We start from the raw sequence: 13554 nt of genomic DNA, 5'->3' as shown, positions 1-13554 counted from the left end.
CCCACCTGAAACCCGCCTGCGGGGAACCCCGCCAATGAGAGCTGGCGTGAAAACAGCTGGCTTGCGTGCTTGCAGCAGCAGGTCGCTGAGGGCTGAAGATATTTAAAGAGGCAGCATTTGCAGGCTGCAGGACCTTGTTGATCAAGGCTTGGGGGAACTATTTGAAGCCTTAGGAGCAGCTGCAGAAAGTTGGAGCCTCACACACTTCTTCAGTGTGAGCTCCTGGGAAGCCCCTCTCTCCACCCTAACTCAGGACCTCCTCAACCGAGGCATCTGCTAGAAGCATGGGAGGCCTTTGGCACCTTCCCTTCCTGGCATTAGAGGATCTCCAACAGCAGAGGTGGCAGCAGCAGAACCAGGAACAGCAGGATGATTACCAGGAGCACCAGGCTGCTGCTCACTCACCTGAAGCTGCACAAGCCAGAAGGGGCCAGCGCTTGGAAGTGGCTTGAGAGCACCTTGCTGCACTTTAGGGGGCCATGGGGACCTGTTTCTGCACTGGCAGTCCTACTCAGAAGGACTTCCATGAAGATCTGGTTTCTCTGTTCAACAGATGGCCAACGCTCCTCAAGAGATGTCATTCTCTTATGAGCACTCACCATGTTTTCCGTATGCTGGCAAGTTATCTCCTCCATGGAGGTTGCCAACCTTTCCATGGTGCTGCGTTCATGCGCCAATGACTCCACAAAGGCTCTGTTCATGGTCGCTATGGACTCCTCCATTCGCTCCACACTCGCAGCGACCCTGGAGACAAAACCTGCCAGAGACTCCTGCATCTGTGCATGGAGATCCATCACCTCTTCTCTTGCGGATGGACCCAGAGGCAGAGGGTCGAGATGCAGCACAGCTGAGCTGAGCTGGCAGAGCCCTGCGCCCTCCAACGAGGACTCTCCACTGCTGTCCCTGTCTCCAGAATCTGCTGAGGCTCACTTGTGAGCTGTGAAACACCAGGTGACAACACTAGTCTATGTCCCGAAGGTCCCCACGAGGTGAGAGTGTCTGCACTGGTGCTGGGTGCGCTTACTTCTGCTGACGCTGTGCCCTCAGAGGTTGGAGCCTCCTCTGAGGAGTCTGGCTGCACAGCCTCTTCCTCCTCCACAGTGAGGATGGGGGCTCTGGATGGTACTGTGGGGGAGTAAAGGAAGGAGATAGAGATGTAATGCCAAGGTTCCTCTGGTGACTCCCAGTGAGTTGGCATCTGCTGACACCTGCATCCATGCAGCATTGGTCTCAGTGGGAGGCCTCTTCCTCCCTGAACTAGGGAAGAGGACCTCCCTGTGGGCCCTAACCCCATCCATTAATGCCTGCAGTGAAGCCTCGTCGAATTTGAAGGCAGCTCGGGGTCTGGCACTGGCCACAGCTGCTGCAGGCTCCTCTGCCATCCTGTATGGTTCATTTAGAAGCCTTCAGAGGATGCAGTGCTTGCCATGGACCTTGAAAGCACCACGAATGATGACATCATACTGTGGGGATTTCTGACTCGATTTAGACAATTAGCAAGGCTTCCCACATGCTGGGAATTAATTGGCCAATTGAGGGAAAATTGCGTGGGGCTGGCTGACACTTTTTTACGTGTGTCAGAAACCCCACATTCGGGGAAATCTGACCATTCCCCACACAAGCCGAAAATCGGGGCTGAAGTCTCTTGTTGGCTGCAGGAGTCTGGCATAAACTAACTTTGAGTCGCCTTAATTGGGCTCAAAGTGGCCCTGAATTTAGCGGTAATTGATTCTGTGTGTTCATTATACTATGTGGAGACTAACGAGAGTTTTATTCTGCATCTGCCTTCACCTCCCTCCTTTTTTGACCAAGCTTTTGGTTATCCCTCCTGATACACGATGGGCCGAAATGGCCTCCTTCCGTGCTGTAACTTTCTATGATCTATATCTCCACCTTTGTCTGATTTACCTCTGTGAAGCCCCGGGGACATTTTTCTATGTAAAAGGTGCTGTATAAATGCAATTTGTTGCTGTACCTGACCTAGGTGTGCATAATACTGATGCAAGATGCGGGTTGAAAAATGTGACACAAAATGCTCTGTTCCACAAAGGACAAAAAGGTGCTCACACCCAGAGCACAGACTTGTCTGTTCTCTCCACAGATGCTGTCTTAACTGCTGAGTGTTTCCAGCATTCATTATTTTTGCTCTGTTCCACAGCTGCATGGCCCAGTCTCCTGCTGTAATAGATCCTCACGTTCTCTGACCCCAGGAGTGAGTTGGGTGCTGATCTACTAAACAGGAGGCTCTTCCCTCCTCAGCCTTTTACGCCAAGAGTCATCTTCATCACTTATAGGAACAAGCGCAGGCCATTCAGCCCTTCAAGCCTGTTCTGCCATTCAATGGCTGATCTGTACCTTAACTCCATCTATCCGCCTTGATTCCATAACCCTTAATACCCTTGCCAAAGAAAAATCCTAAGTGTGATTTTAAAAATTAGTGATTCAATCTATGGTATCATTAAAACTTCAAAGATGTGACAATAGTATTTTTTTTTGTCTATGCTGAATTTTTAACGTATACTTTAGGTCTAGAAATAGTGTCTGAGGGGTTTAAAAACCCAGAATTATACAGGATATTTATCAAAGGAAAAGTTATGAGCTTAGATAGCTTGGCTGTGGTAGTTTGCATGATGCCAAATGTCAGAGAAAACACAGTAGGGAGTTTAAGGTGTCAACTGGATTCATTGGCCCAGATTTGACATTGCATAGTGAGTATCATATGCCATCGTCAAAGGATTGGCTATACCTTTTAATATTGATGAGGGAAAGGCAACCCTGTGTTTCAGTATATCGTCAAAATGTGTTTCTCCCAGCAAATGGTCTGCATTTTAAGCTAGCTTCCCAGTCAGTATGAAAACTGTTTAAGATTGTACGAACCAGCAGACCAGCTCCGCTAGTTTGAAACTGCAGCAAGTTTCACTGCATAAGTCTGTGTATATAGAGAGAAGGTGAATGGTATCCTTATTTTATGCATCAATTCACTGTCTTTTAGATCTTAATATAAGTAGCCCATCTGTTGGTTTAGAGCCTGAGTCTCAGTCTTTAGAGCATATATTCAGGTCTCTTTCGAAGAGAGGAGAATCAAACCGTGACTTGATACATCGGTACACCGGCTACTAGAATGTAATGGTTCTCTGTCGTGATCCCCGAGTCTCGCTATCGTTTACCTAAGTATGGAGCAGTTAAAGGGTACACTCCGGATTATAGGGAACCAAGGCCCGCTTACGGGGGTGGCTTGTGATGCTGAACCTTGAGCACGTGTAGCGAAAATTGTCATCGCTGAATATTTTAGTGAACTAGTTTTGTGATGATGAATGCAATCATTGTTTGTTCCCTAGTTTTGAATCTTGGTTTGACATTACGAGCATCTCAGAAAAAGTTGAAGATATAGTTGCCAGCGAACGGGAACAAAACATTCTGCACATGCTTCACCAGGTAGACTTGTTTATTTGTGAAAATGTTCTGTAGAACACTCCAGCTTCACTTCTGGATCTGAACATTGACTTTTAAATCTATCTTTCCCACTTGTGTCCCTCTTTGTTCCCCTGTCTTCATTTATTCATGTTTCTCTACTGATTTGTTCTATTTTGAAGCTGTTTTATTCACTTTTCATCTTTCTAATGTCTTTTCATACCCTGATTGAGGTAATTTTTGTATTCTATCAAATGCATTTCACTGTTGCCAGTCTTAAAAATAATGTTTCATTCCCATTCGCTATTTCTTTTATTTGTCCACCTTTCGGTCTGTCAATATCTATTTATATCAACATCTTGTATTTGTGCATTCTTCCTTTCTACAAAACCTTATTTCCCATTATAAATTGCTATGTCTGCATTTATGATGGGAACTGCTGATGCAAATTTGTCTCCCTGTAATTCCACCCTTCTGCAATGATGACATTGTAGTGCCTCAGTTTGTGTCTCCCAGCTCCTCGGGCTGACCTGCAGAGAAACTTCTCTCTTTGCAGATTGCCCTAAGCTTTTAATATAAATAATAGCAAATTAAAGTATTTTCAAGAAGAAACCCGGCATATCTGTGACTTTAAAATGGAAATTGAATGACATCTGTGCACTCTTGCCCAATTCTCCCCAACCCTCTAATCCACTTCACCTGAACACTATACTTGGTCTGGACACCGTATGCTGCACGACAGTAGATCAACTGATAATGTGTTAGAAATGGTGTCTCTGCCAAACACATAATGTCCATCACACTCTGTTGTATATGCACTTCATTTGCTCAAATGTCATATTTGTAAAGCATGAACAATCACCATGCAAACACTTGTGACTTAACATTAAAATCAGAACGAAAATAACCACTTGGGAACGAATGAGCATTTTACACAAATCGGCAGTTGCCCGTCTGCAAAGTCTACCAATAAAAGAATGCAGAAACACAGCCCATTAATGAGCTCAAAATACATTTTTGACAGATATTGTCCTTTTTTTTGCTCCTCAGCTTGCTAACAGTGGACTCAAAATAAAGTTTCAAACATAATTAAGAATGGAAAAAATACATATTTCCAATAACCTCAAGCCTAAAAATGTGTCTTTCAGTATCTTCATTAATGCTCATACTTGTAAGGCTTCAGTGTGTCTCAAAAGCCTGGAAGTGCAAAATATATTTCCCACTATTGCTCTATGCCTGCAGTCCCTGTGTGCCTGAGTCTGACAGTGTCAGACCGTGTCGATATGGTATTTTGCAGCATTCATCAGTATGAGTCTCTCACTGTTGCTGGTAGGGTGTGTCCTTGTGCTATAGCAGTAGTTCTAAGTTCCTTTCAAATCATCTGAAAGTAACCTGGAACATGAATTGGAACAGCTTTGGCTGATAATATTTCACATTTTAAACTACTGTAACAAGTATTTAATTTCTATAGAGAGAGACGGGTGCACACAGACAAAACAAGCCATACAGATGATCTGAACACTCAACATTCTTTTTAGATTCAGACTGCAAAAATCTGATTATTTACTTTTTCTCAGTGGAAAAGTCAGAGCTATTTGAGCATGTGGGCTACTTTACTGAGTAAGAGTTTAGGTGTGAGAGATGATTAGGAAACCTGTGCTCACTTGTTTGGACTTGGAATTCCAGCTATCATTGTTAAAATAAGATTTGTTCATAAACTGCAGCAGGTAAGAGAAAACCAAATTATTTATTTTCTCGGAACCTGCTTCAGTGTTGCGGGGCTGTGAAATCATTGTTTTGCCCAAATTCTTTCACTGGCAATGTGCGCCCCTCCTCCACTTCTAAACCCACAGGGAAACAGCATAAAACATCAATTCTTGAAAATATTGAAGTCATTTGTACAGAAGAAGCAATGTATGCACCAGGGGTTGTTTATATATGCAAGTCATGTGCTTATTTACTGTTCCAGGAGCTAATCATAAAACACTTACAGGAAACACTCGTTTAAACGGCACCTAAATATCCGGAATTCTCTATTAATCGGCAAAATTCATACTCCGAAAACAACACCTCAATAACCAGAAATGTTGCCGAGTCTGAGTCTCCCGCGGTGGCCGAGTTAGTCAGTGGGGGTAGTTCTCCAAACTACCACTACTCGGCTTCTTGGCGCTGTCAGAAGTCCGAACACCTCAATAACAGGAGCCTGACTCTCCCGCGCTGCCGGGAGTACCCAATTACTGTATACTGCACATTTCTTGATTTTTTTAAATTTTTGTTTGTTAAAAATAGCCTCGGTAGATAACCCTCTCCGTCATCTGGAATTTTTAATCAACCGGCACCATGCTGGTCCCGTCAATGCCGGATACCAAAGAGTTTCCTGTATTTGTTGCCTTAGGGAGATCACTTACAAATTCCAAATTCTTTCTCCACCCCCCAACTTGCCTTCAGTGCTGCCCGACTCCAGGACCCTAGTGCTTTCAAATCCACATTCTACCCCAGCTCTGCTAAACAACAGGATTCCCCTCCCCAGTACTGTCAAACCTCAGGACCCCCATCCTGGTACTGTCAAATTCTGGGACCCCCCATTCCATTGCTGCTAGATCATAGGACCAGCCCATCGTTACTGCCAAATGTCAGCATTCCTATCCCAGTGCCAGCAATACTGCCAAATTTCAGGGCTTCCCTTTTGTGCTGTAAAACTCCACAAACACCACCCCACTTACTCCAGGGCTACCTGTCAGTGATGCAGACTCTCAGGTCCTCACTCCTAGTGCTGCAAAACCACAAGGGAAACCCTCCCTATAATGCCATCCACCAAGAACCTACCGCCAACATGGTTCATCTGGCGGTGTATCCTGGGCTTTACAAAAAGAACCAGATAAAAGTTGAGTACAGTGATGAATGTGTAATCTTCAAGGCCACTGATTTATAGCTTTCATAGATAAGTCAGGTAATAGCAATGCATGTGACTTTTTCAATCACTGCATAAATCATTAACCCTGTTAATTCATTATGCATTACATGGCTTGATACTCATATTTTATAGAACAGCATGTCTTTCAACTCCGAGTATTACCACAGGGAATCGGCTCTTCCTATTATAAAACGTCTACAGTAGTGTGCATTTCCTGTTTGTCCTATCACATTTCCTGTGCCAGACTTCACACTTTTTAATTCATTTCATATTCAGCAAGGCACAACTCCATAGCTAAGAAATGCAACCGAAATATATAAACAAAACAAACCCTGAACCAAGCAAAATTCAGTAACTACTAGACAGAAAAATCTACCAATATATTTTAAAAAAGAAACTGAACCAATCACATTGCTCAGACATTTTTCATTTTTTTCCCTCCTTGGCCTGCTGACTACACGCCGGTTAAAAGGTGTGCCTGCCGGTTAAAACCAGTGCGTAGTCGGTTGGCTGAGGGCAAAAAATATCACATTTTCTGGGCAATTTGGTTCAGTTTGTAACAAGTAAAACATGTGTAAGTGAAATTGCAACAATTATTTTAACACAAAATTGCTGAATTCCTGTTTGAAATGCATTTAAGTTTATGCCCTGAGGGGGCTTTACGTTCATGGCTCGCTTTGAATGGCCATGCACCATTGTCAGCTCCACCATCCCCTTCACCCTGTTTTTCACACTTCCCACTGCCTCGCCCCTTTCTGATCTCTGGGATCTGTAAAAATCACAAAATACAGTATTCGTTTAGTGGCAAAACCCGACTTAAGATGGCAATGGGTCCTGAATCACCGGGAATAGATAGGAGGCGAGAGAAAGGTGTGAGCAGATCGGCAGGACTGTGGGTCGGTACTGATTTACAGTCTGCCTTTTCTTACTGCCTACTCTTCCACCCCCACCCCGCCTCCAATATTTTCCACACCCCAGGAGCTCCCCTCAATTCTTCCAGATTTTAAGACCCCGCTAGTGCTACCAAAGCTGGGGGGGGTGTGGGGAGGGAGGGAGGAGGAGTTTAACATTTTTTGAGAAGTTCACTAAAAGTCTTTAAATTCTTTCAAGACTTGTTGCAGCTTTGACAGAAGAAGTTGCTCCAAGTTTCTCTTTCCCTCTTCAATGGTGGTGTTAAATATGCAACAAAAAAAAAATAAAATAAACTCTTAATTTGAAACAAAACTCAACTAAGTATATAAAGTGGTTAAACTTCCTAAGAAGGTGGTGAGGTTATCTCTCCCCAGCCTTGGCGATGAGTTGGGATCAGTCTTGGAGAAGTTGTTTCCTCTTTTTCTGCTGCTGTTCCCTCCGTCTCACTGGGTCACGAACTTTTTTCCCCCTCTCATAACATGACTTAAATAACCCTGATCAACTCTTCCAAAAAGGGGATAACACCTGGCAAAATTTAACTGGAACTTACCACGGGACATTCAACGTCACTTTCCCGTATCGTTTTCTGGCTTTAAACAATTTTCCGATTTTTTTTATTTTTATTTTATTTATTTATTTATTTATTTATTAATTTCACCGCGGGCACAAACATCGTTTGCTTTCGCCTCCTTCCAGCAGCCAATGTACATGTGCTGCTTCTCCACCTGTGTTCCAAAGTTCAAGTGCACAGGCGCTTCACCATTTGCCACGACTCCCACTCCCAACACCGTATCGCCATTCGCCCTGACTCCCAGTCCCGGCACAGTATCGCCATTCGCCCCGACTCCCAGTCCCGGCACAGTATCGCCATTCGCCCCGACTCCCAGTCCCGGCACAGTATCGCCATTCGCCCCGACTCCCAGTCCCGGCACAGTATCGCCATTCGCCACGACTCCCAGTCCCGGCACAGTATCGCCATTCGCCCCGACTCCCAGTCCCGGCACAGTATCGCCATTCGCCCCGACTCCCAGTCCCGGCACAGTATCGTCATTCGCCACGACTCCCAGTCCCGGCACAGTATCGCCATTCGCCACGACTCCCAGTCCCGGCACAGTATCGCCATTCGCCCCGACTCCCAGTCCCGGCACAGTATCGCCATTCGCCCCGACTCCCAGTCCCGGCACAGTATCACCATTCGCCCCGACTCCCAGTCCCGGCACAGTATCGTCATTCGCCACGACTCCCAGTCCCGGCACAGTATCGCCATTCGCCACGACTCCCAGTCCCGGCACAGTATCGCCATTCGCCACGACTCTCAGGCCCGGCACAGTATCGCCATTCGCCATGACTCCCAGGCCCGGCACAGTATCGCCATTCGGCCGCCGCTCACTCAGTGGCTCAGGGCTGAGTACTGTAGCAGATTCCAACACGCAGGTGCCGAAACCCGCTCCTGCAGGCCTAAAGAGGGAGCCTGTGAGATGCGATTGAAAAGAGCGCCTGCGCGCTAGATCCTGCTCCTGCATGACTGCGCAGCCTGCAATGCCTGGTGCGTGGCGGCCTCGCAGCTTACGGGGAACAGTGGTCTTGGCCCATCCTGCAGAACGCTTTCCTAAACATTCCTGTTGCTACTTCCTTCCTTCCTCCTCAAAACCTAGCTTTCTGACTCTGTCTTTGGCCCACTCTCCTGAGCCTTCTGCTCGGCTCCTTTCTATCCTTTGAAGTACCTTGAAATGGTTCTTAAAGGTCCATGCAAATACAAGTTGTTCAGAGTCTAGGACAAGTTGTTGAAATGTAAAAGGGAAATAATTACTGAAAATTCATAGCAAGTCACTGGAAAGTGAAAAGGGTGAGAATAAAGAAAGTGTCTGCAGCCTCTGCCTTGACTTGTATGTGAACTCGCCCAGTTTTAAACAGTCATACCCCTACGCTTCAGTAATATGTTGTTTTACATCATATAATGTTCCTGTCTGTGACTTGCAGTGAACAGTGCCCTGGGAGTCTGGCACGCCTTCCTTTCAGGTCTGAGATCAGGGGTTGTGCCCTGTCCAGACCCATGGTAGCTGACTGTAAAGCTAGTTATTCCCTTGATGGACAGAGCAGTTCACCTAACACCTGTGGAATCTCCATAAGTGGTGAACTCCTGGAGAAAGCTGCTGTCCAGCAGCACCTGGTCTAAGCAGTGGTTGTTGTTGAATTCTGGATGGGTTATTTTCGGTGTTGCAGATCCTGACTCCGTTCCTGCTGAGGAGGTTGAAATCTGACGTCACTCTGGATATTCCTCCAAAACGGGAGGTTGTGGTTTATGCACCTCTGAGCAAAAAACAGGAGTCCTTCTACACTGCCATAGTCAACAAGACCATCACAACACTGCTGGGACAGGAGGTAAGGGTGCATTTATAAAACTATGTGGTGAGCCATTTCATTTAGTTGGTCTTTTCTCTCTATTCTGAAGCTGAGGTTTTGATCTTGCTGCACATTGTCTCTCTCCTCCCCAACTCCAAACAGTCCGAGCAGGAGAAGCCACAGCTGACCTCTTCAGGTCGGCCGAAACGTCGAAGCAGGAAGCTGGTGAATTATACTGAGAATTATGATGACGATGATTTGGAGAAAATGATTGCGGTGATGCAGCAGAATGCCCACGAGCAGAGGTTGGTGACTATGGCCGTGGGTTGTCCTGATGGGCCAAATCACAACATTAAACTGAACATTACCACTGCTTGATACTTATTGTTTGCTTGACTCTTATTGTTTGCTTGACTCAACTATTCACATTCTGTTACCAGAGTCAAAAAGTCGTAGGTTCGCTCCCTACTCCAGGACTTCAGCCCCTAATCTAGGCTTGACACTTCAGTGCAGTCCTGAGGGAGTGCTGCACTGTCGGAGGTGCTGTCCTTTGGTTGAGTTGTTAAACTCCTTGCGGTTCAAACGGGTGTGGTCGGGATCTGATGGCACTATTTGCAAAAGGGCAGGAAATTCTCCCAGTGTCTTGGCCAATATTCCTCCAATGACCACCACCAGAAAACCGATTAACTGGTTATCCATTTTGTTTTCTGTTTGTGGGATCTTGCTGTGTACAAATTGGTACCGCATTCACCTACATGATGATTCATTTGGTTGTGAAGTGTTTTGTGATTTCTTGATGTGATGAGGCACTATATAAATACGAATTCTATTTTCCCCATCAATCTGTTCTGTGGTCTTCAGTTATGTTCGAGTATGATCAGGGCTAGAGTTCAGAATGGGCAGGGCAGCTTCCCCCAGTGTCCGAGTGGGTCCGGGTCCTGCCTAGTGTGGAGCTAGGCTGTCCAGACCACACAGTCAGACGTTTGAGCTGAGTTAGTTGCTCGTGGCCGCGTTTGGAATGCTGCAGCGGAGTTCTCAGCCACTAGGCTGGGGTGGCGGAATTGGCCGAGGCCTCTGCTTCTGGTCGCTCTCCTGTGACCTCTGCTGGAAAGTGCATGTGTGGATATTGGATAAGAACAGGAGCAAACTTGAGTGGTACCCCCATGGCCAGGTACCCTGCTGATGCTCACGGTATAGGCAGCAACTTGGGTGAGGTATTGGAGGGGTGAGGCTCAGTGCCTTCAGGAGTGGCGGGCGGGAGAAGCAATAGAACTGGACTACTGACCGGTAGAAATTCTCATCCTCCTCTTCACTGCCCCCTCCAATTCAGATGGAGCAGTATGCTTTCATGTGTTGATACCTACATTGACACTTTCTAGTAATCTTCAGTTCTTTTTAAACGCCAGATGTTTCTCCAGCTCTTTTGAAAACTAGTTAATTGAAATATTTTCATTGCTTTTAACAGGAGTCTATTCTATATATGGGTGGGGGAGAGAATTCTCTATACCCGTAACTCTGCAGTGATTGTTGGCGGGCTCGTTGACTAGTCCACCCGCTGGATAATGACCAGGAGTGAGAGCACTGGCTGGCTCTCCTCCCTCCCCCTGCCCAGCGAAAATGAGACCACTTCTAGCCACTCTAGCTAGGATCAGCTAAATCAGTACTGAGCTGGGTCCTTCAATATCTGTGTGGCTCTGAACAACAACTTGTGTTACACCCTCTGAACCACTGGGGCAATTGTCACGTCATGTTGCATGCAGGACAGTGTGCGCGAGATGTGTAATACCATGTGTTACTTAGGAATATATAAACAAGGCACATTGGTTTACAGTGGCCTTGGAGGTATCGCTGCCTCACTTCCAGTCAGAACTCACTTTTGAAACTGAACTGCAATGATTGCTCTATTGGCCTCCTGAGACTTAAGAGGCCATTTTTCTTCAGCAGCTTTCACGGCTTCAAGACTTTACAGCCAATGAAGTACTTTTGAAGTGTCGCTTGTAATGCAGGGAAACACGACAGCTAATTTGCGCACAGCAAGCTCCAACAAACCTGAGGTAAATGACCAAACAATTTGGTTTTGGTGGTGTTGGATAAATGTTGGTCAGGGCACTGGGGGAGCTCCCCCTGCACTTGGAATAGGCCCATGGGATCTTTTACATCCGCCTGAGGCTTAACATCTCATCTGAAAGTGCAGCACTCACTCCAGTGCAGTACTGAGGATCAGCCTGGATTATGTGCTCAAGTCTCTGGAGTGGAACTTGAACCCACAACCCACATGGTGAATGCCACCATTGAACGAAGGCTGACACTGTTTTAAAAAGTTCTCTCCTCCTACTTGGTTGTTCTTAAATTACCTTGCAGTCTCTTGTATTTTTTCAGCAGGCCTGTGTTGGATGTGTCTCTCCCGCAAGATAAGGAAATCCACTTGAAATTGCAGAATGTGTTGATGCTGCTCAGGAAGTGCTGTAACCACCCTTACTTAATTGAATACCCACTGGACTGCGAGACCCAGGAGTTTAAGGTGAAAATCAGAAGCAAAATCTCTAACAGCCACAAGTCCCCTTTATTACCAAATTGTGATTCCCTTAACATCCACTTTGAACCTAAACACCCCTCTGCTTCTGAAGATGGTGATCTCCATTTGCATATGGTTCAGGATATTTGACTGTTGGGGCATAGTGGTTGGGCCATCTCTGTGTGCAGTTACCAAGAGCAGAATCCCACATTGCTTTTCCCTCCTTAGCCCAAGGGCCCTCTGGGCAGTTGTGCCCATATTACTGCCCAACCCGAGATCAACTAATTCAACCCTGCTCAGGACTTGAACCTGGGGCCTTCCTATTCTATATAATTCATATTTTAGTTTAAAATCCCATATTCTTTTCGAGTTTTTTGCTGTAGAAAATCATCGGGGGGGAACTGAACCTCAAGAACCCTAGTAATTTCAATTAAAAATCCGTTTGTATTTTGAATACCACTGAAACGAAAGAAAATAAACAAGTTTTATTTTAATTTTATATAGTCAAACTAATTGACAACCCATAGTTATGTACACAGTTCATGAATACTATTTTTAGGGGACTCACTATCAGACTTTTAACCCCCTAGATAATGTTTCTTTAAATTAAAAATAAAATTGAAGAGCCTATTTTTTTTGTGGTGGCTCCTGCCAATGTGATAGTGGGATAATAATAGTTGGAGATTATGCCCAGGAGATAATTGTGATCTTGCTTTTAATAAACAATGCTTTGGTGTGTGACCTGAGTCAGCCCTTGATTGATGAACTCCCTCTTCAGGGGACTATCAGTGTGGTGACTCAGTGCACTGCTGTGCTTGCTAACATACCCTGCTAGGAGTGGAAGCCCGACAGTCGCTGCAGTATAAAGAATATCGTCCACACAGCAGGAAATCCAAATTCATTTATTTCCCTGCAGGGATGTGTGCGCTTCACATGCAGGGTTAGCACAGTGCACAATGTGCCTGCGAGCCTCATGGGTGCAGTCTACCCAGTTTTGTTAAGAGAACGGGAAATTTGTGTTTTTTCCTGTCTAACTTGGAAGAAAATCTGTTTTTCCTAATTCGCCACTCAAATCTGAGACTTTATTGGGCGAAATTGGTTAAGAACCATTTTTTTTCTCTGTCCCATTCCCCTGCCCTTTTGCCCACAGCCTTTTAAAAATAATAATTTTTTTTTTTTAATATTTACCTACTTCCCTTTCAAAATCTAGAATGGGTTTTTCCTCCCCACTGTTTCTAATAGGGCAATCCATATCCTAACAACCCTCTTCTAACCTCTCCCTTCATTCTTTTGCAACAATCTTAATTTTATACCATCTAGTTATTGACTCACTGACTAGTGGAAATAGTTTTTCCCTTTATCTTATCAGTACCCTTCAAATTCTTAAACATCTCTATGAAATATTCTCCTGACCTCCTTCTGTTCTAGTTAAAAACTACCCCTGTTTCTCTAGCCTTTC

At 45.4% G+C, this 13554-nt stretch overlaps 1 protein-coding gene across 1 annotated transcript in view; it reads left to right on the top strand.

Annotated features, from left to right (window-relative positions):
• Positions 1–13554, top strand: part of hells (helicase, lymphoid specific) — a 62547-nt gene that overhangs the window by 28307 nt on the left and 20686 nt on the right. Inside the window, exons 13-16 of the mRNA XM_085995023.1 lie at positions 3339–3435; positions 9461–9619; positions 9743–9885; positions 11960–12101. Coding sequence (XP_085851149.1) covers positions 3339–3435; positions 9461–9619; positions 9743–9885; positions 11960–12101 — 541 coding nt within the window. The remainder of the gene's footprint in view (positions 1–3338; positions 3436–9460; positions 9620–9742; positions 9886–11959; positions 12102–13554) is intronic.

Source organism: Somniosus microcephalus, chromosome 8 (genome assembly GCF_052327205.1).
Source record: "Somniosus microcephalus isolate GS21.2 chromosome 8, FLI_Smic_1.0, whole genome shotgun sequence".
Classification (NCBI taxonomy): domain Eukaryota; kingdom Metazoa; phylum Chordata; class Chondrichthyes; order Squaliformes; family Somniosidae; genus Somniosus; species Somniosus microcephalus.
Note: the sequence above shows the minus strand (reverse complement) of the source record. Positions and strands in the feature narration are given on the sequence as shown.